The sequence below is a fragment of the Citrus clementina genome, unplaced genomic scaffold, assembly GCF_000493195.1.
Source record: "Citrus clementina cultivar Clemenules unplaced genomic scaffold, Citrus_clementina_v1.0 scaffold_7, whole genome shotgun sequence".
In the NCBI taxonomy this organism is placed as follows: Eukaryota; Viridiplantae; Streptophyta; class Magnoliopsida; order Sapindales; family Rutaceae; genus Citrus; species Citrus x clementina.
In genome coordinates, this window is record NW_006262075.1 from 668,274 (window position 1) to 694,024 (window position 25,751).

A 25,751-nucleotide genomic window follows, 5' to 3' on the forward strand; every position below is an offset into this window, starting at 1 on the left:
CTTTGCTGTCGCAGGTCTTCTTGCCTCTTATCCAATGCCTGGGGTAAATTCTTTGAACTCCGGTCAATAGACTATCTTTACTTGATGATTGGCTATATATAATCCAATTAGTTCAATCTAATTTTAAGAGTGAATCAGTCTAATATTGTCTTATAAGTTCTAAATGTAGGGTGTGTTTGAGATTGAAGTATTGTACCTTATAGTTATTATGGAAAAAAAAATTATAACTATGAAATAAAAATTAATAATATATAATAAATAATAATTATTAAAAATATAATAAAATTTTCATCATACAAGTGAAAAATCATATTAATATAGTTTTTAAGTTACAGTAGTTAGTGTTTACCAAACGTTTTAGTACTGTAACTTTTAAGTTACAGTTGCTCAATCTCAATTCCAAACAAACGCACCCGTAGTCCTAAAGCAATGAACGGTGAGAATATAAAATATTTAAAAACTACACTACTTGTTTAGCAGTTTTTTAAAATAAATATATACATAATAAAAAAAAATCACTGGATGAGTATATATAATTTCTCCATTCACGGGTGCAAGTGATGTGGCAAAAGAGTTCAAAGGTCAAGATCTCGGAACGGGGAAAGGCTAATACTGTAATTCGACGCTGCCGAGAAACAGAAAACAGGAAAACGCATATTCTATAGTTATATCTCAACGCCCGTTCTCTGGCAAATGCCACGTGGACCCATTACGGGACGACAATGACGGGGCGCACATGCCGTCCAATCACACGTTTCCACGACTTTTCATTTTAATTTCTGGGTAGCGTCTTGTTTGATCGCTCGCCTTGTCCACGACCCACAAACAAAAAGGGCCCCATGTCGTATGTGTTATTTGATATTTTTGGTAGCACTTGACTTGCATGACGATTAAGGTAGCGTTTACTTTTTGGATTGGATTGAGAATTTTGAGGAGTGGGAATCTTAAGATTCAGAGTGTGGAGTGAGAGTGAGAGTAGATTGTTTACTTACACTAGAATAGAAGCATGGAATGGAGATCAGAATTCAATTTATGTGTTTATTTTGTCTTGGATTGGGAGTAAATAGTTTCAAATTACAATTTTATCCTTATTTAAAGAATTATAATTTTTAATTACAAAACTAATAAAAAATATATTTAATGAATAATATTTATTTTATTATATTTGTAAATTTATTATAATTATTAATATTCTTAATTATGAACAATAAATTATTAATTTTAATTTTAATATAAAATGAAATGTTATTTTATTTTATATAATTATATTAAATTTATTATTATATAATATAATAATATAATATTATTTAGTACAAAATTAATATTTTATTAGAATAAAGTATTTATTATTATTAATATTAAATAAATATAGTACTATTATTTTTAAAATAAATGTAATAATATTATATTTATTAATTCTCTATTAATATAATAATATTATTTTAAAATAATTTTAACTTAGAATCAATGTAAATTATTATTTAGTTAAATATAATATTATTATTCAAATAAATATAATGTTATTATTCAAATAAATATAATATTATTTATTTTATTTTATTAATTATAAAACATAAAATAAAAAAAAGGTAGAAATGGGAGAGGTGGGAGTGGATTCCCACTCCCACTCCCCACTCTAAAAATGAGTGGGATCCACGGAGTGGGACTCCCAATCCCTCTCCATTTTAAGTAAGTAAACGCTGGAGTTGGAGAAATCAACACTCCTCACTCCCACTCCAACAAATAAACACAACATAAAAGTGATTGATTAATTTATCAATATTATTACTTTGCCGTTGTTGCTTCAATTCACGCCTTTCTTCTATAATTGACTACTGCCTCCGTGATGTGTGATTCACTGTTGTTTTACCTCCTCGCCAGCTTTTTGCCCCTAGTCCGGTAGAGTAGTTTTATTCAGCTAGGAATCTGAATTGGAATCCTTAAAAAAATACTGAGTAGGAATTTAAAATATTGACTAAATTAAAAAAAAATCTTCATTACCAGCTTTTGAAAGGGTTCGAACAGTAGCTCTCGGGCTTCTTGCCTGTGAACCGTTGCAGTCAACTATGACTATGAGTCAATGATTTGAGTTTCTATAAACTCAACTTCTGTTAATTAAAATATAATTGTGTAGAGAATACTTGTAATATCTTTCTCCCTTGTAAAATACTAATGGAGTAAGGACATTTCTCTTTTGTGACGGATATTTGGCTAGAGCATATACTTTATAAAATAAAAATGTAATAATATAAATTCTAAGTATATATGTAATGTAAGTCTCATATATATATATATATTATTATAAATATCAGTGCAATGATCTACTGTCATACCAGTTGTAAATATCTGTTTAATACAGTAACATGATAATTGTGTAATACAATAACCTGATGCTTAATCAGTTAAAAAAAATAGTTCAAAGGTTAAGGAAATAAACAAATGTAAAGAAACCTGGTTAGTTACGTGACTTTATAAAAGTAAAAGAACAAATTTTGCGATTGTTATATTTGTTATAAGGGTAATCAATATGACACTAATTTGATATGTTATTTTTTGCGGTACAATTTCGAAAGTTTATATAAAAATAGGTAATAACTAACAATTATAAATATCGAACTAAATTTTAATGGATTAATGTGAAACTTAGAAAGGAATTGTCTGCTAGCTCGATTTTCATTATTAACTAACTGCATTTTCAATTTCGTTACGCAAATCCCCTACTATGCACGCACATTTGTGGGTAGGGAATTGTTTTGGATTATTCTCAAGTATAGATTCATTTTGTTATAGAGCTAAATATTTTATTTTTTCGGCACAAGGGGCTCTTCACAAAAGTTAAGGATGGACAAAGTGGGAATAGACTGCAATTACAAGGGCTCTTAATATTTTCTTAATTTTCTAATCGATGGTAATTAGAACAGTAACCCATATATGGTAAAACTTAAAAGTCGATGAACAAAGTGACTAATGATTTAGATAATAGACTTATTTATATTCATTATTCGAGGAGCATTTTGAGTTGAAAAAAAAAGGGAAATTATCATTTCACTACTAAAGTTTTACTGACATATCATGTCAGTACCAAGGTTTGCCGAAAAGTGCATTTTACTACTAAAATTTTGCGCCGTTATCAATTCACTACCATTCCGTTAAGAAAAAGTTAATGTTTAACGGAAATTGAGTTAAAAATCGATTTTACCCCTAAGAGTTTGGTAGTAAAATGATAATTTCCTTAAAAATTTGGTAGTAAAATGATAATTCCTCTAAAAATTTGGTAGTAAAATGATAATTTATTTATCAAATTAACAAATAATTTTACTCTTACAGCTGGAAATGTCTTTGATGCCCTTATGACATCAGCAAATTTATAACGTTGTTAACAGAACGGTAGTGAATTAATAACAGAGTAAAACTTTAGTAGTAAAATATACTTTTCAGCAAACTTTGATACTGATATGATATGTCAGTAAAACTTTAATAGTAAAATGATAATATCCAAAAAAAAAATTATGTTGGATAGAAAAATATCCAAATACATTATTATTATTAATGCGAGTCCTAACAAATGACTCCACGTGAAACGAGCGTATTAAAGACGGAGTCTGCACATGAAATGAATCGAACACACAAGACTCTGGCGGCGATAAATATCGTGTTGAAGAAATGAATTTAAGTGAAAAATGGGACAACAACATTTAAAACAATTCTTCCCCATAACTATGTCCCCCCACTAACTTGAAGTAGGAATTGTCAAAAAAGTACTGAAAGCAAAGCGATGGGGCAGCGGTACCGAACATTAGAAAGAAAGAAAGAATAAGGGCAGGTAAAACCGTGCATCTGAACACTGATGGAATAACGAAAAGTGCTAGCATGCCTTTGTATAAAATAAAGCAGGTAAGCTGGCAAATTGTCGTCTATAGAGTCCGAGTGCCCTTTTGGCATAGGAGTTAGTGGAAGATAAGACCTCAAATTTTCTTTCGTGAATTGTACATTAAATACACCTGCGTTTTTAACCTTTTCTTGAATGGTAGAAATTTGAATTATGCATTGAAATGATCGTTGAACCCACATTGAAAAGCACAGAAATGTTGGTGCACTGTTGAAAATAGGCACCACCATACCAACTTCGTAGTGAATGTTGGCTTTATATCCCTATCGAAATTGATGGCGAAGAGACCGCCAGGTGGATGTGGATTTAAGCACTTTATTGCCTCTCGAACCCCAAAAAAAAAAAGTGAAATAATAAATAAAACAAATATAGAAAACGCCTTAGCTTATGATTAAAAAGAAAGCAAAATTTTGTTGGCTAAATGGTCCAGTTTGGGCACAAAATGGGTGAGACTACCAATTGTTAAAGGGTTGTTCATGAATGACGAGATCCCATTGAAGTTAGATGGAAGAAATGGAGGATAAAGTTGAGTTGTCTGTTTGAGAAGTGAGAGGCGAAGTGTCGTTTCTGTTAATTATTATTATTATTTTTTCTTCATTGTTTTAATTTTACGAATAACTTTTTGCGTTTTTCTCTGATGTTGGTGCCGTCTTTTGCACGTACTTAAAGATGTTAATTTCATGCAATAATATGTTTGTCGATTGAGTCTCTTTCAATTCTAGCTACGCTTGTTATGTGCACCAAATACATATCTTTCAAAATCAACTTGTGTGGCACATATTTCATATAGAGAGGGCAGCCAAATGGTTTTGCACGCATCAGGGTTTTTTTTACCTTTTTTTGAATATTTGTCCTTGCTATTAAAAGAAATTTATTAAATAAATAAAATGAAAGAACAACTTAAAAAGATTAAGCATGATTAAATTATTTTGGGTTTTTTTTTTGTTTTGCTTTTAATAGTATGATTATTTTAGGGAGAGTGAAGAACGGTTAAATGGTCATTTAGTTCTTATATTTCGACTTGACTACTCTTTTAGTACTTATATTTAAAAAAATACCTCAATATACTATTATTATTAAATATCTTACAATTTTTACCCTTACTTTTTATTGACTTCCATGATAATACCCAACAACAATATTCTTGAAATCAATTAATTTATCTAAAAAAAATTAATTAGTAAATTAATCAATAATTATTTATTAGCAAATTAACCAATGAATGTCAATACTAAAGAACTAGTACTTTTTGTATCTTTTCAACAAACTTATAAATAATTGTATATAAAATTTAATCTACCAAATTAATCCTAAAAGTAAAATAATAGCATAAAAAGTTACATCAATTTTATTTTGTTTTTAAGGATAATTTGATAAACTAATATTTTTTTTCTTTTGATTAATATCTCCAAGAATATTATTGTAAGGGTATTATTATAGAAAGAATTAAAGATAGGAACATAATATATTTAATAGTAGGAAAAATCTTAAAATAATTTTTAAAATATAAAGAATAAACAAATTCGTAAGTCAAAAAATAAAAACTATACGAGCATTTATTTCATAACAAGGAGCAAAAGCATCCAAAATGTTAATTTGCTTTCTTATCATATGTGTGAAAATTAAAGTGTTGATATATATATATATATATATATTTTAATGTTCATAATAAAAATATTCTTTTACATTTCATGCAATCACGGATGAATTGATACTCCAATTGATATCACGAGTACATTTCTGCATATTATATTAGAACAATGTTATCGACAATCTTGATGATTATATTATTCGATCAATATTCCAAGACAACAACCCTATCTTACAATTAATGGAATTAGTGTTTATATATTAAAATAACTTATTGTCAATTGTCACGAAAATGATATTCATGTGCTTTAGTGGAATAGTATGTTGTATTTATGTGAGGCCAAAAGGGCTAGTGGTAAGTAGCTAGTAGTAACGTCACGTGGAATCATTATAACTTTTGTTAATAAGCAAAACCCATTAATAAAGTAAGCAAGGTTTATCGAAAAGATAATAATTTAATCAAGAATGAAGTGGATCATGACAGAGTATCCACTGAAAGCACAGCTGGTATACATTGAAATATGTACAAGGTTGGAAAGCAAAAACGATTTTACTGTTGCATGCATTACAACGTATACATTAAACGCAGAATCAATTGTTAATTATGATATTTAGTTATCAACCCCAAAGTCATATCATATATGCGTGCATTTTAATTCTATAAATAAAAAGTGGGGTTTGTGCAAACTGAGTTACGTATAAACGTGTACCTGGTGCCAATTATAACCTAGTGATATTGTTACTTAATTACGAGGAGATTCATGTTACCATACATCGTGGGTGAATGATTCTGATCAGATTGCATCTTGCAGAATGTGAAACGGAATAGTATGCAAATGTTATATTGCAAAACAACGTTGAAAGTATGGATGACAAATTTTTCCGATGGGATGAGATCCTGCGGGATCACATCTCATTTGGGATGGGATTGAAACATATTTTTGTTCTATAAAAAAATCTAGAGGCAGGAGTGAGACATTTTTTTATCTCAATTACATATGCGGGACGGGAGTGAGATTGACAAATTCCTTCCCATCCCGTCTCATTGCCGATTAAGAATGTGAATTTTTCCAATTGAGATGGATCCCATCTCTTTTAGGACGGGATTGAGACATATTTTTGTCCTAAAACAAATATAAAAATAAGAATGTGACTTTTTTTCATCCCATTTACATATACGGGATGAATCTCAGTCCCGTCCCATCCCATTGCCAACCCTAGTTGAAAGAGAGAAAAGCTCCGATAATGTTATACGTAACTTCACCTCAACACAATTCTGTAATTTCTATCAAACGCCAGAATAAAACTGGGGATCCGATCAAGATACAGACGAGGCCAATTCAAGTACATTGGTGCTTGAAGAAGAGATAAAGTTCAACTTAATGGCTTATGCTTATATTGTATTTGTAAACCACGTCGATTTTTGTGGTCCTTTTCAGCTCGTGCCTGTCATTATCTTTGTCGTCTCCCATGCTGTAGCTGCTTCACTATCTTTCAGTTTCTATCACTACGTCTTCATCATCTCATTCAAGGTAGTAATCCTTTTAAGCTCTCTTTATTTAATTCTTACCTTAATTTTTTTCATATTCAAAGAACCAGGAACTTTGTTTTGATTCATAACTAAAACACATTATCCCGAAACTATATAAAATTATACATCAACTTTCACAACTCTTGCATGTGAATTAATTTAATATGAATCATACTAAATTTTAGAGATGGCCAACAAGTTGGGCGGCACGGATGTGTAAGGGGCACATTTTGGTAAGGCATGCGGCATGACACGACACACATGCGAGTTAGGTTGGGCTAAGAATTTTAGGCACGAAAACCTTAAAAACACGACACGGTTAGAAATGGCTAAATCAAAACACGTAAAAAGGCTTGCAATAAGCATGTTTTCATCAACATCACGTGGGCCAAAGTATATTAAAGTAAATTTTTTAAAAAAGGTAAACTGAAAATTTTATTATTTTATAAATAACTTGAAATTGAATTTTCAAAAAATGATTCTTATTTTTCAATGTATTTTATAGGCATAAGTTTTTAAATACATTTAATTCTCATGTTTTCAAAAAGATACTCTAATTGTCTTATATTTATAATTTATTAAATGAATAGATGATATCGTGATTTTATAAATATATGCATTAATATTATTATGGACTATGATCTATAACTCTGTGTAAGTCTAAATTAACAATTAAACTAATCTTTAAGGAAAATTTATTATTATTATTGTTGTTGTTGTTAGATATTAAAAAAGAATTCTAATGCCATAGGTTCTAACTTAATAGTTAGTATTACATTATTTTATTATTATTAATTTATTACTATTGAATATAGACTTGAGTTTTAAACTTTTGATTCTATTAAATGCACGTGAACAAAAAAAATTGAGAAAAATACACCAATTGATTGGCATGCCTTCTTAAAAAAAAATTAAAAAAAATTTTTTTTTAGGCACGGCACGCGTGGGATTGTCTAATGTGTCGGGGCCAAGCCTGGCTTAAGCGCAAAAAATTAAAAAAAAAAAAAAGAAAAAAAAGGCACAGGACAAAACGAATGATATGGTGACCCGTGCCATACTGGCCCGTAAATTCTCATGGGCCTGCCCATCTCTACTTAATTATGCATGTTTTATGGTTAGTAAGCGGCTTGTGTTTATGTTTTACGTGGGTAAACTTTGCGGAGAGCTTTTGTTCGAAAAACTTGCATGTAAAAATTGTAGTCTAATATCTATATTATTGCAACACCAAACGAATATTTTCTTCAAAACAGCATGCGCGAAAAATTAAGTGAATTATGGTTTGCACATGCTCATAGGAAAAAAAAGAAAGAAAAAGAAAAATCTAAATTATGAAAAAGTCTCAAAATGACAGGATGAATGGTAGAAAAAATATCACTCTTTTTCAAGAAGTTTTGGCAATTGAATCGACCTACATTCATAAATATTGCACCCAATGACTTTCTTTCCAAACTACCAGCAATCTAATCCTTTGCCTACTACCTATGTGAACAGAGTTCAAAATTAGTCCCAATAATTTATTCTCTCATAGCTAGCATAAATAGATTATATTTCTTAGAGTGGTGCTATTGGCACCTTCTTAAAACTCACTTGAAACCCCATTTTCATTTTTATACCTTTATTCTTAGTTAAAATTACATAAAAGGACAAAAGAAATTTAATTAAAATCAAATTTTAATTTCTTTTTGTTACTAATTCTTCAAACTCAATAAATTACTTTACTGGTATTTTTGTTATTTTTGCCTTTAATTTCTTTTTTTTAAAAAGTAAAATAAGTGCCCACTTGGTGAAGAAAATCCAATAATTTGATAAAAGTCCAATAATTACTTGGACCTTTTTTTCTTACTTATTTCAAAATTATTTTGGAACTGAGAAAAAAAAAAGAATCCAATATACATTAGATACTGAAAATAAGAGTTTATGATATATGGGTATGAACTGCGAAGTGTCAAAAAGACAATACGTATATGGATTGGGGTTTAATAATTTTGTATTCGTAGTTTATGTAATTTTTTTCTTGTGAAAGAGCTGTTAATGTGAAAACGGTGTTTCATAAGGATATTGAGGGGGTGCCAATAGTATCACTCTATTTCTTATCGTTAATACCCTTTCTGAAGAAATTACTCAGAGTAGGCGAGGCTCCGTACAATTGAATGGGTTGGGTTGGCAATTTTCCCAAGTGGGTTTGCAGAAGGGTTGAGAAATGGGCCTTTAGGCAGTCTCATTTCGTCATGTCCAAATAGACTAACCTCGGGGATTAAAAATGGGCCATCAAACACTGTCCACAAACTCCCCAAAAAGTGGTATTATGACAATTAAACGTTATCCCACATGCGTACTTGATTTTAATTTCGGTCTCTTTAAAGTCTCGAGTTTCCCTTCACTATTTGTGAGTTCTACTTCGTCTATTATGTCGCGGGTCCAGATTAAGTCGTATGTGCCATATGTTAAAATTTGATTCACTCTTACAGTAGTTTGGACCGTTTGACTCTTTGACTGCTTTCAAAAGCTCAAGTTAAAAGTAAAATGGACCGGCCACAGTCAATCTTCCAAAGCATAAGTGGACCAGTTTTCATCCGAATCTTATGCTAAAAACACATGGACTGCAATGCCCTGCACATTAACTACCAAAAGAGCGCCCTCACGCGTTATTAATGAGGCGTGAAAGGGTTTAACTGTCCTTTCATCATTCAATGTTATCATGCGTCCCGCCTGAGAAGGTCCCGCCTTAATTTTCGAGGCAAAAACTCTATGTCCCTAGACTGCCCTTCTGGTACTTAGTTTTTGGAATCGAACTTGAGTGCTCACATTGGATTCCTCGAAGGGTACCCGCAAATAAACCATCGAACAGCTTCAGTTATATTCACTGTGATGAAATATTAAGGGTAATTCAGTCATTACGAATAAATTTTATTTCCCTCTGAAAGAATATCTACATTTCAAATCAAATAAAACCCCACTATTTAATTTAACTCAATCTAATCTAAAATCTAAGCCACGGAATCTCCGCCGTTCGATAAGGTCCGGTAACCTAAGCCAATAAAGACAAGATTGGCCCACCACTAATATCACCAATCATAAGAGGCCACGTGTACAAACAACCGGAATTATATTCATCTCGCTTTCTACGGTTTTTGTTTTCTTGGCAACTACTGCGTTGAAAATTTTGGCGGGCATTCTAAAAGAATTCAAATAGAAACCAAACCCTAGTGGCCCCATCTCTCTTTCTTCCCCCCCTCTCTCTGGAATTCCTTTCTCTCATCTCTCTAAGAAATTCGTTTATCACTTATTTTTATGATTTTTTAATTTAAGTTTTTGTTAAGGTCAGCATTTCAATTTCATTTTGGATTTTGATTTTCGTTCTGATGATTTTTGTGTCGGTTAATCTTAATTTGCGTTTCGTTTTGTAAAGGATCTGATTAAGGATTGCTGAGGAGATCTTGAAAGTGTAATGATGTAAGTTTGGTTGATTGATTAATTTTATTGAATATCGATGAACTTTGAAATCTGTATTTCATTTTCTGCTTGGCGGCAATACATAGTGTTTAGTGACAGTTTTAATTGCTAGGGTTATGATTTATTGTTAATTGCATATAATTGTTATGTATTATTGGGGATCTATTTTGATTGTTTTAATTTTTGTCTGTGTTTTGAAACAGTTATTTGACATTGCATGTTTCAGGATTCAATTTGTGATTTGCTAGACTGAATAATTTTTGGAAAAGAGTAAAAAATACTGTACCAATAAGAGCAAAGGTATGGGGAAAGTATCTCCAAAAGAAGGGGGAGCAAAAACTCCCAAACAGAAGAGGCGATTGCGAAACTCAAGCAGTAGGTATTTGAAACCAGGTGCTCTTGCTCAGCAGCTTCGGTACAATAAGGTTTCCACTGCCAAGTCATGTACTGATTTGGGGAAAAAAAGAGTTGCTGTGTTGGATGCAAAGAAGCTGGAGGTTGATGAACTTGTGACTGAGAGCAAAGGTGTTGATGAAACCCCTTTGATGTTGTCTCCTGTGGACGTGCTTAAGCAAAATTTTCTAGTGAGGACTCCTAAGACACCAAGAGAGGACGACTGTGAATCGGAGTCGAGGCTTGAGGCTCTTCCTATGGATTTGCTGGTAGTATTTTTACTTGGTTGTTTTGTTAAGTTTGATTGTTTATGTTTGATATTAAACGTTATTCATGGGCATATTTTATTACTCAATATGAGCATATTTTGTATCTCTTCTTTGGATTGTAATTAGCTTCCATAGATTCTACACTGAAACATATCTTTTGTTACTATTTTATATGAACATTCAATTATACAGTTATTAATTTTGTCCAAGTCCTCTGTTTTCACTGAATGACCATTTTGTATGTTATTTGTACCTGTCTAAACTTCTACAAAATAATTTTCAATAGTTTTTGAAGAATTTAGTTGATAGAATCCAATTTTTCCTGGAATTCATGGTTTGTACTTAGGAAACATTGGTATATGGCGTACAAACTTTAATAGTCTTCTGCATGTGAGTAGAGGATCACACATGCAATTTTGCACCATTGAGAGCCAGAATATGTCTATCTCTAGGTGTTCCTTTTTTGCCACTATCACCACATGGTATTGTGTATTTAAGTAGAGCAATACAAGGTGAAAGTAGGGTAAAAGGAATGCACACACCAGATCAAAAGGGCCGAGAAAATAAATGAAACAACAAACTTCAACTTATTATGGTCATTAATTTTATAGTCCATTAATTCATTGTTATTTACAGAACCAAATTTTACCCATTGACACTGATTTCTGTTTGTTCTGTGATGCTTGAGGTTAAAATACTCTGTCACTTGCATCATGACCAGCTGAGGCCTGTTTTTCATGTTTCTCGAAAGATTAGAAGTGCTGTAAGTCTCTGTCTCCTCTCTCTTTGTTTGTAAACGATGATTATCAAGTTGACATGGATGAACCTGGTGCTGTTGTTGATGACAGGTTGTGATTGCTAGGCAATTTTACTTCAATTACACCACTCCAGATCGCTCTCGCCAGGAGATGTTGCAAAGTATGACCCCACGGCCAACTGAGCGTTGGCCTTTTGTGAGGTTGTTATCTAAAACTTTGTCATCATGGTCATTGTTTTAATTTATCTTAACTCTTTATTTACTTATTTATTTATTTTTTTTGGCAGCAAGGGTGAAGGAAGGGGTGTATTGATGCCAAGTCCCCATACTCCAAAAGCCCCAAAGCATGGTCCCCGGCCACCTTCTCGCATGAAAATCACTGAGATGCGACAAATTGCTGCAGTCCTTTTCCAAGATTCCACATTCCCTTCGAGGTGTATGGTACCATCTGTTCTGCCAAAGCCCCTTTGCAAATCTTTGGCCTCTAATCGAGTTCTATTCTATGAGGACGAGTTATGCCAGGCTGTTGCTCAGAACAAGCTACGTTGATTTCATCCTGTGCCAACCGTCTCATTGGCTCGACTTGATGTGTATAGTTTGGTTCCTATAGTATTATGGTTTTAGTTAGTTAGAATAGGGAGCATGCAATTTTGTAGCAGTGCTGGGAGTGCTAGGTCATAAGAAACTCCAGATTTGCAATAGGAGTTTGATCAATTTAGATAATGCATGTGGGAATAATGTATTCGGAACTGGTTATCTGTATATTTTTCACATAAGTTAAAGAATGTCTAGTTTTTTTCTCCAGGATCAAGCATTACCAGACTTCTAGTAATTTATATTTAATAGCATTTTCCTGCTAAAAAGAGTTTGATAGGAGCCATCACTCATCAAAAGCATCCACGATAAGAGCAAATAGTTGATTATATTTATTCGGTGGTTGGAAGAAAGAGCATAATTAGGACATAAATCACTTTTAATACGACTGATGAAGTGGTGAGGATGGTGACAACTGACAAGACAGCAATCTTAGAAAAGTTTGTCCTTATTTTGATTGAGAATTTTCGGGGTAAGGATCTTGTAAGCCTTTTCCGTGGGATGGTAACTGTCCCAGAATATGTATTTGGATGCATCCGGGCATGTCGCTGCATCCTCCAAACGATTGCACAGTATGCTAACCTCTAAGTTTCCAGTGCCGCAGCACCCTTTATCTGCCACTTCAAACCCTGAAATCATAAGCGTTTAGCAACAGATCGATACAGATTGGCTTGCTTGTATGCATATTTCATTGTCCATATTATTATTCTTTTGTCGCCTGCTTTATATATCGTTTAAAATTAGGCTTAAAAAAAACTCTTACAAAAAGTACTTTCAAATAAAAACGCTTGAATATCTGTATAAAAAAGATTTCATTATTATTTTACTTATCCATTCAATAATTATTATTATTGAATTAGTCTAAACCATTTGAAAGCAGTCGCCTGGACACCAAGAAAGAAGTGGGCCCAATTTTCTTTAACCATTTTTCACATTTTATTTATATATTATTTATTTCCTCCAAACTATATATATGTGTATGTATATATATGCACACACACATACATATATATTTTATCTCAATGTCACCTCTTTTAAAAAATTAATTAATTAAATGCCTAAAACCAAATAAAAATAAGCCTCTTTCCATAAAAAAAAAAAAAAAAAAAGAAGTCTAAAGATTATGATGGTAGTTCTAGTTTCTATATATTTACCATATTGAGGAGGGTTTTGGATAAGAGAATTCAGTGGATTGTAGATATCAAAGTAGACAAATCTTGAATCTGGAAACTCTTTACTGAGAGAATCAACTACAGATTGGAGCTTCGAGTTGTAGATTTGAGCAGCTTGATTGGCAAAATCTGAACAGCCTCTAGCGATGCCCCCATTGAGTGTTCTCTGTACTGGCACACACCCAATTGGTGGTAAACTAAGTACTCCTATTCTCCTTGCTCCAACTCCATACAGTTCCTGCACGATGTCGTTTTCATCCGCACAAAACAAACAACAATTATTACTCAAGTCTTTATCATATCATATCATATCATATCCACCAAACTCCCAACTGCCTATAATTACTACTCAATTTCATTGTCATTGACTCACTGTATTAGATACGTACTTCCATGCATCTCCACTAATTCCCCATGTACATATTGGGGACTCGACTAGCTTACAGAATCTGTAAGCTACAGACTGCAGCATCAGCCGTTGGATGTGGAGTGAGAAATTAAACCATAGAAAATGGGACGGTGGGATGACGGGAGATGTTAGGTACAGAATCTGTACCATAGGCAGGTCCACATATTGGAGCTTAATTTTATGTTCTATATATCTTCATCCATTTATCTATGTTTTGTCCCGCTACAGTAATTTCACATTATTTTGTACGCATGAGTGTTTAGTAAACATTACTAGATATCATATACAAGTTATTTCTTATCACTTTAGAGCCTTTTTTTTTTATATAAAAAAAAAGTAGATAGTTGCTCGTGCTACCAATCAAGCTGCAGAAAAGCTAATAAACTGCCAAAATAATAATAATAATTAATGAAAAAAAGTCTAAATCAATATATTACAAAATAGGGCTCCTTTGGTACAATTTTTTCAAATGAAGCTTATTTAAATAGAGATTTTATTAGTAAAGTTTTTAGAAGTAGAGGTTTTACTTAAAAAAATTATAATTGTTTGATTTTTAGTGAGAGATTTTATTAAAAATTATACAATTACTTTAATAGGTAAACTTTTTAAAGTTATATCATGAAAAGAATTAAATAAAATTGCCAAAATAAATGAAAGGACATTTTACATATTTTAATATTTTAAAAAAGTTTTTCAACTTCTACTCCCAAAAAATCTAAAATTTGAGCTTCTATTGGTAGAGGCAAAATAATTCATTTAATCTTCAAAACATCTATTCAAAAAACAACTAAACAATAACAAAAAAATTTGGAAAGAGTCTGTCGGAGCCATTAGATGAACTATACCAAACAGACACTAGATATCAAATATAAGTTATTTCTTATCATTTTAGATTGCCTTTTTTTTTTCTTTTCTTTTTCTAGTAGATAGTTGCTCGTGCTACCAAGCAAGCTGTCGAGAAGCTAATAAACTGCAAAAGAAAAGAAAATAATAAAAATAAAATAAGGCCCAAATCATTATATTAGAAAATAAGGGAGATTTACCACACTTTCCCTACTATAATTTTAGGGTTTTGACCACTTAACTCCCTACCATGTTATTCTCTTGATGCTAATTAAAAGTTTTATAAGAAAATTTTGTTGTTTTATGGTTGGGATTGGGATGAACTTTGGTCAAAGTTTTAACGTAAAATTGTTAAAGAAATGTTATGAAAAGACTACAATAAATGGGCAAAACTAAAAAAAATATAGAATAAGGAAAAGTATCATTATTGCTCCAATTAAAAACAAAAAAATATGTATGCTACTGTGCTAGCTAGAGTACTTACTCATTAGCCATATTTATGAATCTATGATAAAATTTTCTGCCATACATTAAGTGATTTTAGTGAAAATGATGTAGATATATTAAATATAACACACCTGTAAGAAACTTAAAGCTGAACTAGCTGTTAAATCAGTATAGGAATTGATATCATATTGGCCTCTCCTGAATGGAGTTGATAAATAAGTATTTGCAATATCATCACTTCCGGAGACCACCATGAATAAGCCTTTTGATAGTATATTTGCAGTTGCTTCTTCTCCCGCTGTAGCTTTTATTGTCTCTAATGCTTTCTTGAACAAGTCCAATTGATCCGACATTGATAACGCAGACTAATATATATATATATATATATATATATGTATGTATATATCATCAAACACAATGAACGTTAACTTTTAGAATAACTAAAACCAAATGTAAATAAATTTGATCAAAATATTAGAAGATATAGGGTTAGAGAATTATATAATATGAATATACATACCGCTACTTTTGATGTAAGAGGATCATATCCAGCTCCACCTGAGGCAAAACTTACGCCAGTAACAAGGTCTTGAGGCTTTAGATTTGGATCAAGATATGCAGGCAAGAGCTCTTTAATACCAAATTCTTGGGCTGAAATTTAATTAGTCAAGAGAGTGAAATGTAAAGTTATTTTTGGTTAATTAATAATCTTTTAAATGAAAAAGTTTAGATTAATTAAGTAAATACATGCAATGATTGGGATAAGGCTCATTCAGTCCTCTTTTAGTTGTCACTTTATTTTTTATTGTTCAATAAAAATTTCCTCCGTCCCGCTGAGGCTTGCTTAGAAAAGGGAGAAAAAAAAAAAAGTGAATGCATGCCATGCTTATATATATATATATATACATGGCTGAATTAAAAAATATTTCCTTCAATGAGTTTAGACCAGAGGAAGAGGAATGTTCAGACTCTGGTCCTACAGAAAATTGAATTAATTATATATTTACTTATCAAATACCTATAAGGTCTGATGGAATAACTCCATTGGAAAATCTTCCTGTTGCAATTTTTCCTTTAAAATCTCTTCCATACGGGGGAAAATTGCACTTGATAATAGTTTTGATGTTATTGTTGTTGCCCGGATCCGCTATTGAATCTCCGAACACAAAAACTGCCGGCACCGATTCATTTTTGTTTTGGGTTGCTCCATCTCCATTTTCAGAGAAATATATGAATAGAAGAAAAAAGAAAATTATAATTGAAAAAGAAGGGGTGGACAAAGAAGTAGGGTTTTGAGAAAGAAGCTTCATTGTTTTTTTTTTTTTTTTTTTCAAGGAATGTTAGCAAGCAATTTTAGAAGCAAAATCGATAAAATGGATTCAGTATGCAACATAGAGGTAGTGAAGATCGATTATTTATTGGACTCAAAAAGGTTGTACTTGTTGGATACACTCTGGTGGTAGCTGGCAGGTTCGTAATTAATTTGGGAAAAGCCACTGATTGTTCTTCTATATCAATCAAGAAAATGAAAATGTAAGAGTTCCTATTTTATCTAATCGTTACATATCATACATGCATGCTTTAAAATGTGAACACAGTGAACAACAGTTTTGGTTAATTTTCCAGGAAATAATTTTTGAGAATCACATTCGTGATTTGAGATGCACAAGTAAGCACACGTATATCCTCATCTTTTAGCAATCATTTAATGAGGTCGGCCGCGGGTAGGACTTCATATCCGCTTATTTACTAATCACTGTGCTTGTATTTTAATAAGCTTCTTATTCTCCACCTCGTAATATTTCTAAGTTCTTTGTTTTAATACACGAAATGATATCCATTGATAAAAGATTAAGTCCTTGAATCGGGTTGTAAAGCTTGATTGATAAAATCTTTTGTTGGGGTACAAGATGATTCTGGTCTAATTATAAATTAAACTATTATTATTAGATTAGGTAATTCACAAAAAAAAAAATTATTTTTTAACTTAAGAATGATCAAACTTCCAACAAATTATCTACATGCTAAAGTAGCAACAAATAAACCAAACGGTTGTGGCTCAATTGGCGGCGCAGGCTGGGTAAGTGGGAAGAGCTCTCGGGTTCGATCCTCACTAAACACACCATTTGGGAGGGGTAAAGAGTCTTAACTGTGACTACACCCCGAATCCGAATTAGTCGGGGCCCAATGCGGTCGCCGGAAATCGGATGGTTTAAACCAAAAAAAAAAAAGTAGCAACAAATAACTTTAGATAATTGAAATATAAAATATTTTTAATTTGAAAAAGTATGAACACAAAACTAAGTCATCGATGATTGGGTGTTTGTCAATAATTAATGATAAAATTAATTAATGTCATATAAATGACAACAAATAATTGATGGCATATCAATGGTGTTACAAATTAAGTATTTCAACTGAATAAACATAACATTGTTGTAAAAAGAATGAAATTCCTTTTGAACTTTGAGAAGAGTACGCTACCTAGCTTGTGTTAGAGGCTTATTAATTTTAAGGTTTATATCAATTGATTTTTACTAGGAACGATGACCTTAATTTGGCATCATGGTTCAACCTATTCAGTGGTTGTTGACGCAGAAATCTGATCAACTAAAAAAATAAATAAATGAGATGATATAATAAACGCGACATATAATTTAATACAGTTTATATTACGGTGTCTTATCCCTTTGTACTGAGAGAGACATTTTATATATAACCCTCCACTGATAATATGAAATTCAAATTCAAATTCCTTTTAGTTGTCAATATCATATATGCAATGCAACGGCAACCATAAAATTTCACATAATACATTCATAATTTGTCTACATACGATCATAAATAATTCAACGGTTGATTGCAACATAGCTATATTCATGCACTTAAGAAGCAGCTTATGATTATTTGTTTATTTATTTTGTTTTAATTACAATACACCCCACCTTTTCTCAATCCTGAACTAAATGTATCTTATTGGCCTTCGGTCTCTTACTTCAATAGTTCAATGTAGGAGATAAACAAGTTTGCGGTGTCCTTCGGAAATTAAGCAATTTACTTGTAATGGAATAATGGATCATCATTCTTTGTGCATACGTGTGGCTTCCCCAATTATCACAACCCCCCAAAAAACATGAATCTTCCCATCAGCTTTCACAAGTGAAATCGTGTCAACAAGTGAATGGAATTGAATTGTAAAAGGTGTTTTTTTTTTCTTCATGACGAAATCTGATGAGTCTTGTTCTAAGTCGTTTTCTAACACATAATTTATATTTGATAATATTAAAAGCATGAACCCCCCAACTGCTTTTTTCTTTTCTTAATTATTATATCTATAATAATTATTAATTATTAAATTTATTGCAAGGGCCGAGGGACCATCCCATCCTCATTTATAGAAGCACATGCTTGGTTATCAAACTAGGATTTTGCTATGTTACAATTAATGTAACATACACAAGCCACAAGAACCACACAAACATGTGGATCCCATAATTTGTGTGGTTCTTGTGGCTTGTGTATGTTACATTAATTGTAACATAGGGACTCCCATCAAACTATATATTTTGGATTATTTTATTATGATTGAAGGGCCCATGTAGATTGTTATTAAGTCCTCCATCTGTTTTTATGGATTCTGGAACTATATTTGGGTCCAAGTGAGTTCTCTTTTTTTTTTTTTTTAATATCCCAATCCAGCCCATTTACTTTCATTCCTTAGTCCCCACCTTATCAAAGTGTTGCATTTGCTTTTGAAATAGTTAAATAGTTAATGCGTGCTGCTCAAAGCAAGGGTCCACTGGGGTTCCCCCACGAGGGACGACGTGTGCCTTCCAGATTCTTCCACGTACTCCTTCCTAGTCACAAGTGTCAGTATACGACGCAACTTACACTCTCATCTTTCATCTTTTAAGTCATTAATATATATCTCCTTCAAATGATTAATGATGTCCTAGCATTAGCGAAGTCGTTGAAAATCGCCTTTCTCAGAATCACTTCTGGGTACTCGCTGTTTGCCGTAATAATGGGTTTCTTGGGATACGTTTCTGAACTCTGTGACTTTGAGTCCCGCTGGCATTCTCATCGCAAACTCAAAAAGCGCAAGCAATTACAGGTAAAACAAATAAATGTTGTACCAAACATGCATTCTTTTTTCAAGTAAAATAAGCAGTTACGGCAGTTTAAGTTTCCAGCGTACATTATTGATTAGGAAGTGCTTTTGCTGCCGTCAAAAAGTAAGAACTCCCATCCCTTCAAAGAAATTAAGCATTAGCTAGAAGTACGTACGTAGAATGTTTTAATTACAAGTAAGTCCTGGAAAATATGCATGCAGCGGGCGAGTTAATTTCCTTATTTCTGTATTAAAGAAAAATGTTGTTTCAATCCCGCGGACGAACGTAGAACGTTGTTTTAACTCGTGTGAGATATATTGATATACATCAGACGGTGGAGATAAAGATCAAAATGGACTGCGAGGGCTGTGAGAGAAGAGTCAAGAAGTCAGTGGAAGGAATGAAAGGTGTGACGCAAGTTGAAGTGGACCCCAAGCAGAGCAAGTTGACGGTGATCGGCTACGTGGACCCGGATAAAGTTTTGGAACGTGTCAGACATCGAACGGGAAAGAAGGCTGAGTTCTGGCCTTATGTGCCCTGCGACGTCGTGCCTCGTCCGTATGCGCCGGAAGTGTATGATAAGAAGGCCCCACCTGGGTACGTGCGAAACGTGTTGGACGACCCGGTGGCCGCCCCTCTCGCGCGCGCCAGCTCGTTCGAGGTCAAGTACACCACCGCTTTCAGTGATGAGAACCCGAATGCCTGTGCTGTAATGTGATAGATTGTGTTACAAATACTGCTTTGTGCTTTCCTCTAATGTGTGTTATTGTAATCTCATCGCATGAATTATTACGTCCGTACTACATGCATCCTACTCGGTGCGAAAAGTAGTGTTCTTGCTTGTAAAAATTGGTTGTGGAATATCAATCAAATATCATGGATTCTAGCCTTTTTAGAAATCCAAGTTGCTTTGTTAAATTGTCCATGGTCTTTGACAAATTAGAATTGACGGTATGTCACTGAACAATCATTCATTTACGTAAAGATTTTACCCATTTAATTTCTTTTGGACGACTGCATATATATATATATATTGCATAGGGTCGTTGTGATATCAATTTCTTATCCACATGCATAAAGTTTTGAGCAATATAAACTTTGCTAATTTAGTTTGAGATTATCTCTTAGGTTTCGATTGGTACATTTTTTAAAATAGAGTTTACTTAAGTAAAGCTTTTACAAATTGAGTTTTTATTTAAAATTTTTTAGTTATTTGGTTGTCAATGAGAATTTTTAATAAAAATTTATGAAATTACTTTAATGGGGAAGTTTTTTAAAATTTTGTTGTGAAAAAAGTAAAATAAAATTGTCAAATAAATAGATGATATTTTAAATATTTTAACATAAAAAAAAAACTTTACAACCTCTACGGTTCTACTCTTAAAAGCCCAAAATTTGAGTTTTTGCTAATAGAGGCAAAATTGCTTGTTTAAAATTTGAAAGTTCTACTAAAAAAAATTAAACAACTACAAAAATTATGATAAGAGCTTATGTGATTAAATAAACATTTATGACCATTAGATAAAATCATACCAAATAGGTACTTAATATTATAAAAAAAAGAAATGGTAAAGAGAAGAATAACAATCCTTCATAAAATGAAAAAATAAATACGAAAAAATAAATATAAGATTTAAGTTTAGTAAGAGACTCGTTAAATAAAGAGAGATAAAGAGAATACTCCAATGTTATCGAGAAAACACTAAAGAGAAAATGGTAAAGGAAATAGCCGGTTTTTTTTAATGAAATCTTATATGTCATTTATTTTTTTGATAATAGCTAATAAAATTTATGACAGTATAATTTTATATTATTATTCTTATTTTAAATATATTTTTCTTCACATTTATTATAAGTTAAAAATCATATAATTAAAAATTAAAGTTAAAAAATTTAAGAACATAAAATAAGAAATATTATATTTTGATGTAAATAAAAAATAATAATAAGATATTTTTCTTATTTTTTGTTATTTTTTAAATTTTTTATAAAAAATATATTTTACATTTTAAAGATAAATTATTAATTAAATAACTCATTTCTCTTTTTTTTTTTAAATTTTTTTGATGTCATAAATTTTTTTAAATCTTATGAATAGAAATTAAATAGTATATATTAATTTCATTAAAGAAATCGCCCCATTATAAATATTGTACTGACAAACGCGCCCTTAAATTGGACGGGGAAGTGACAAATGATAAAGCTCGTGGCAGGAGTGCAGTCCCTCGCGTTACCAAACGGACCCCAAACTAAAGCAAATTTTGTGGAGGGACGAATGCAAAAGAATCTTCCACGTGTAGCACATTCTTGTTACCAATCACCCAACGGTGGGCTGCCGCAACCCGTCTATAAATACCCCTCTACAAGCTGTAATTGAACTTTCTTTCTAGGTCGAAGTTTCCCTTTCGACTGGGGATATTGTTTCTCGTCTTGTCAAACCCTAACCCTAACACTAATTTTCTCATCTTTATTTCTACTGCCGTAATCAAATTTGGCGGGAATATCGTATGGTTCTTTACTAAACCGAACGTCAAACCCTAGCTACGGTCTTTTGGACGTTTAAATTTACGGTTTAAGCCAGGGTTTGATTGTATTCTTTTTTATCAGATCCTGTTTTGCGAATAGAGCTATGTCTCGGTGTTTCCCGTATCCTCCTCCTGGATACGCAAGGAATGGTATTCGCGATGAGGCTTTGGTCGAATCTATTAAGGTTTGTTTGATTCAGCATTCGTGGATTCGATGCTGTGTTGGGTGTTTGGCGTTGTGATCAAGTGACGTGTTCGGTTACGAATCTTCTGATTGTGATGCTGATTTGAATGTATTGAACTTTTGTTTAAAACTTCCACTTGAAAATAAAAGAAAAAGAAAAGGGACCACATTTCTTTTGTGCAAGAACTCGGGATTAGATATATTTTTGTTAGAACTTTGCCCAATCTGGTAGGGGTCGTTACTTTTATCTTCTTTTCCAGTGTACGATTTGATTCCCACTCATCCAATATTTTCCGGGTGTCTGTTTGATATGGCTCAAACAGCCGAACGAAGAAGAAAATGACATTTTGTCTACACATCTTTATTAAAATTGACATATTTAAAACCCAATTTTTCAATGTATATTTTCTTTGGACCAATTTTGACAACATGGCGTACTCTCTTTACTCAAATAATAGAGCTTAAAGTTTTTCGCTGAACCTCCTATTGGAAAAATCCCTTGCTGGCTAGACTGCAGTGTGGCAATCTTTGGGATGATACAAAATTTTATCATGAATTTTGATTATTGTTTTGTGATTGATTCTTTGTTGTTTCTTGTAGACTAGTATTGATCAACCATTAGAAGCTGAACACAGTCATGTGCTTGGTATTAATTTTGTTCTTGGGTATTGTTGCATTGTAAGAACTTGGGAAGGGCTAACTGTAGGGTGTCTTGATTCCATTTCTATGTCAGGGGTTCCTTGGGAGTTGGAGCTCTGTTCCTGGTTCACCAGGTTTCAGTGCAAACCAATATTAACATGTTACCTACACATGTATATCACTTAATTGGGTTATATGTCACTGATGCTTTTGATGGTTCAAAGCTACTAGATGCCTGATTACTTGTTGTATGCCCTGAGTGGTAGGTGAAAGTATTTCATATTAGCTATGTGCTCTTTTTTGTTCTTTGAGTGCAACATTCTTTGCATGGAACATAATCCTGTTGAAGCTGCCTTGGTGGTGAAATGGTAGACACGCGAGATCTGAAATCTCGTGCTGAAGAGCGTGGAGGTTCAAGTCCTCTTCAAGGCATAATGTTGAGAGTACTAATTGCATTTTATTCTTTTTTATATTTTTATCGGTCATTTTTGTGTAGAATGGAGCTCCTGGAGCTCCAGTATCGCTTAACCTGTTGAATATAACAAATAATGGTAGCGATCCATTTCTAGCAATGGACATCGAACTAGTTTATAAACTAGTAGAAATCAGTTAGCCAAAACACTCTGGCTCTTTCTCTTATATGTGGTTGGTAATTGCAGTCAAGAACAGTCTGAAGACAATTTTATGACGAACTGTCTGGAGTCACGAGGCTAGTCTCTTATACTTGCCTTTGTTTTTGATTAATTGTTGCAGAGCCATTAGTGTGTTTTTCGGCCAACGATAGATGGACCCTCTTCTAGCTCTTCCTTGGGAAGTTACATGGTCATGTCAGATAATCAAAGTTGATATCAGTGCCAGCATTTGAATTGTTTTAGTCTTACTCATGGTATATACGTATCCACTGGAGTAACTTTTAACAACTTCACACTAATTGGAATTTTTGGAGAGCTATCTCCGCTGCTAATTTTCCGTGAACACTAATATTGTATGTATTGTTATCCCTATGCCCTTGTTACCAAGATCTTTGAAGTTTATTTCTCCTCTCTTTTTGCTTGGATATGCTTGCAGACTTTGACGTTGCACTTGCTTGCTTGTTTTGTATTAGCATCTCTCTTTTCTGTTACATGCTTTTGCTTGCTTGTTTTGAGTATTCATATCTCAGTAATTCTCAAATTGATGGCTGTTCTTGTGATTTGAAGCTCCAAAGAGAAGGACAGAAGGCCAAGAAAGAAAAAAAGAAAGAGAAGAAACGAGAGAAAAGAGAAAAGGGGAAGACCCGGGGAGGTGGAGATATTGAAAGTAAGAAGCACAGTCATAAGAAAAGGCGCAAGGATGAAAGGAGCAAAGAAGATCAGAAAGGAGGAGAACTTCAAAAGAGAACAGAAAATGAAACAGAACAGATTGAGAAGAGTAGTCTTACTGAAGAACGTGGGCATCCAGTTGGATCACAGACCTCCTCTGACAGCACTCTTAACAGTAACAAAAGACAGAGGTTGAGCTTGCCCCCCAATGGTAGGCATAATGCTGGTGAGTGTTTTTGTGCTTTTCCCTTTCCTGGGCAAGGCTGTTTACTTGTTGGGTTTGTTTGATACACATCGGCACTTATGTACTTTCTTCAAATTCTAATTATTAATGTGAAGGAAGCATTATTCGGATCCGGTTGCCTGCTCAAAGGCACAGAGATCCAGAAGTGCTGCCCCTCAGGGAACAGCCTTGCCTTGCTCCGGGAAGGTCTGATGATGCCTCAGTTCAAGTGATGCATGAACCTGCTCCTATACCAAGCAGAGAAGGGGTAGAAAATCCTTGTTCTGCTTCCGGAAAGATGTGTCCAGAATTTGCTATGAGGCTAAGCAAAAAAAACCCCTGCCTTGTTCCTGGAAGGATTGAGGATGCCTCTATTCATCTGATGCATGAACCTGTTCCTAGATCAGGCGGAGGAGTAGTAGAAAATCCTTGTTCCACTTCCAGAAAGATGTGCCCGGAACATTCTGTAAGGCTATGCAAAGAAAAGCCCCGCCTCCCCACTGCAGTATCTGAAAGTTCCAAAAAACCGCGCCTGTCTACTGGGGATTCTGAGTGTTATTCTCAAATGGCTGAGACATCGGTGCCATCTAAATTCTGTGGCAGTTGTTCTCCTCTATTAGCATCGAAGTTCCTAGATGTCATTGAGAACTGGGTTCCACCTCCAATGCCAAGTGACAGTAACGACTTTGGTGATCAGGAATGGCTATTTGTGACAAAACAGAGAAGCAGGGATAAAAGGTGTGATTTGGATAGTGTAGGTGTAACCACAAGTCATGCAAACACAACTACTTGGCCACGCGTTTGTTACTTGCCTGAGGCTGATGTATATGCATTGCCATTCACCGTGCCGTTCTGAAATTCTTCTCTGAAAAGAAGAGAAGCTGGGAGGCAAGATAAGGAGGCTGGTAAAGCTGCACTGCATTGTTTATTCCAGTGCCAGAAAGTGAGAAAAGTTTGTTTCGTTTCCAGCTTGGGGTAACATCTTGTGCGGGAAGATAGTTGTAGTGAAAATTGTTAGAAATTGATGATATAACTTCTTTCATGGAGGGAACAAAAAATCGTGTACCACAGCTTCATTTTTTCTTATTTGAAAAAAAATAAAATAAAATAAGAATCTTATAGCATTTCAGAAGTTTAGGTAATGTGTAAGGTTTCGATTTTTGCGGAAGGCTTGGACGATCTTGTAAGACTGCCTCTGAACCAGGGCTAAGCAAAGAAGGTGCCTGGCTCCTAAAATGAAGAGATAGGAATGGTCTGGTCTGGTAGTAGGAGAGGAGTAACCGTGTGTGTAGAAGAATCATGCGTGTGATGCTCCAGTTTTTGTTTGAATAAATTGGTGAGACGGTGCTTATGCATGTTTGTTCAATGGAGAAGGAGATTTGTATTTAAATATTAATTTTGAATACAGCAAATAAATATT

General features: G+C 33.2%; 4 protein-coding genes across 8 annotated transcripts; 3 read left to right on the plus strand and 1 right to left on the minus strand.

The window, feature by feature from the left end:
- Positions 1 to 10,130: 10,130 nt before the first annotated feature.
- Positions 10,131 to 12,682, plus strand: LOC18037775 (F-box protein At4g35930). Of its 4 annotated transcripts, none has more exons than XM_024180072.1 (6): positions 10,131 to 10,330; positions 10,420 to 10,463; positions 10,667 to 11,125; positions 11,814 to 11,888; positions 11,974 to 12,083; positions 12,170 to 12,682. In XM_024180072.1, exons 3-6 carry the CDS (start codon positions 10,766 to 10,768, stop codon positions 12,429 to 12,431), a joined length of 807 nt encoding a protein of 268 aa, XP_024035840.1. In that variant the 5' UTR covers positions 10,131 to 10,330; positions 10,420 to 10,463; positions 10,667 to 10,765; the 3' UTR covers positions 12,432 to 12,682. The 4 variants fall into 4 exon arrangements, with proteins under 4 accessions (XP_024035840.1, XP_006425397.1, XP_024035839.1 ...); XM_006425334.2 differs by having other exon boundaries at positions 10,690 to 11,125; XM_024180071.1 differs by lacking the exon at positions 10,131 to 10,330 and having other exon boundaries at positions 10,339 to 10,463.
- Positions 12,683 to 12,785: 103 nt separating this feature from the next.
- LOC18037292 (GDSL esterase/lipase EXL3) lies at positions 12,786 to 16,844 on the minus strand. The gene is made up of 5 exons (XM_006425336.2): positions 16,366 to 16,844; positions 15,868 to 15,998; positions 15,479 to 15,712; positions 13,631 to 13,886; positions 12,786 to 13,105 (listed from the first exon to the last, which is right to left on the minus strand). The coding sequence occupies exons 1-5, from the start codon at positions 16,655 to 16,657 to the stop codon at positions 12,909 to 12,911; spliced, it is 1,110 nt and encodes a 369-aa protein (XP_006425399.1). The 5' UTR covers positions 16,658 to 16,844; the 3' UTR covers positions 12,786 to 12,908.
- Positions 16,845 to 19,332: 2,488 nt separating this feature from the next.
- On the plus strand, positions 19,333 to 20,209 carry LOC18037826 (heavy metal-associated isoprenylated plant protein 27). The gene is made up of 2 exons (XM_024180964.1): positions 19,333 to 19,461; positions 19,791 to 20,209. The coding sequence occupies exons 1-2, from the start codon at positions 19,372 to 19,374 to the stop codon at positions 20,175 to 20,177; spliced, it is 477 nt and encodes a 158-aa protein (XP_024036732.1). The 5' UTR covers positions 19,333 to 19,371; the 3' UTR covers positions 20,178 to 20,209.
- A 1,621-nt stretch (positions 20,210 to 21,830) lies between these two features.
- LOC18037807 lies at positions 21,831 to 25,697 on the plus strand. Of its 2 annotated transcripts, XM_006425338.2 has the most exons (3): positions 21,831 to 22,169; positions 24,007 to 24,334; positions 24,448 to 25,697. In XM_006425338.2, exons 1-3 carry the CDS (start codon positions 22,089 to 22,091, stop codon positions 25,185 to 25,187), a joined length of 1,149 nt encoding a protein of 382 aa, XP_006425401.1. In that variant the 5' UTR covers positions 21,831 to 22,088; the 3' UTR covers positions 25,188 to 25,697. The 2 variants fall into 2 exon arrangements, with proteins under 2 accessions (XP_006425401.1, XP_006425402.1); XM_006425339.2 differs by lacking the exon at positions 21,831 to 22,169 and having other exon boundaries at positions 22,403 to 24,334.
- The last annotated feature ends 54 nt before the right edge of the window (positions 25,698 to 25,751 follow it).

Bases quoted from the DNA above. Each gene is read 5' to 3' on its own strand.
- LOC18037775 (XM_024180072.1), top strand. From the start codon at position 10,766: ATGGGGAAAGTATCTCCAAAAGAAGGGGGAGCAAAAACTCCCAAACAG. The intron at 11,889-11,973 runs GTAAGTCTCTGT...TGTTGATGACAG, and splicing joins CTCGAAAGATTAGAAGTGCT to GTTGTGATTGCTAGGCAATT. The intron at 12,084-12,169 runs GTTGTTATCTAA...TTTTTTTGGCAG, and splicing joins GAGCGTTGGCCTTTTGTGAG to CAAGGGTGAAGGAAGGGGTG.
- LOC18037292 (XM_006425336.2), bottom strand. From the start codon at position 16,657: ATGAAGCTTCTTTCTCAAAACCCTACTTCTTTGTCCACCCCTTCTTTT. The intron at 15,713-15,867 runs GTATGTATATTC...TATATATATTAG, and splicing joins CTCTTACATCAAAAGTAGCG to TCTGCGTTATCAATGTCGGA. The intron at 13,887-15,478 runs GTGTGTTATATT...GACATCGTGCAG, and splicing joins CAGCTTTAAGTTTCTTACAG to GAACTGTATGGAGTTGGAGC.
- LOC18037826 (XM_024180964.1), top strand. From the start codon at position 19,372: ATGGGTTTCTTGGGATACGTTTCTGAACTCTGTGACTTTGAGTCCCGC. The intron at 19,462-19,790 runs GTAAAACAAATA...GATATACATCAG, and splicing joins AAAAGCGCAAGCAATTACAG to ACGGTGGAGATAAAGATCAA.
- LOC18037807 (XM_006425339.2), top strand. From the start codon at position 23,866: ATGCTTGCAGACTTTGACGTTGCACTTGCTTGCTTGTTTTGTATTAGC. The intron at 24,335-24,447 runs GTGAGTGTTTTT...ATTAATGTGAAG, and splicing joins CAATGGTAGGCATAATGCTG to GAAGCATTATTCGGATCCGG.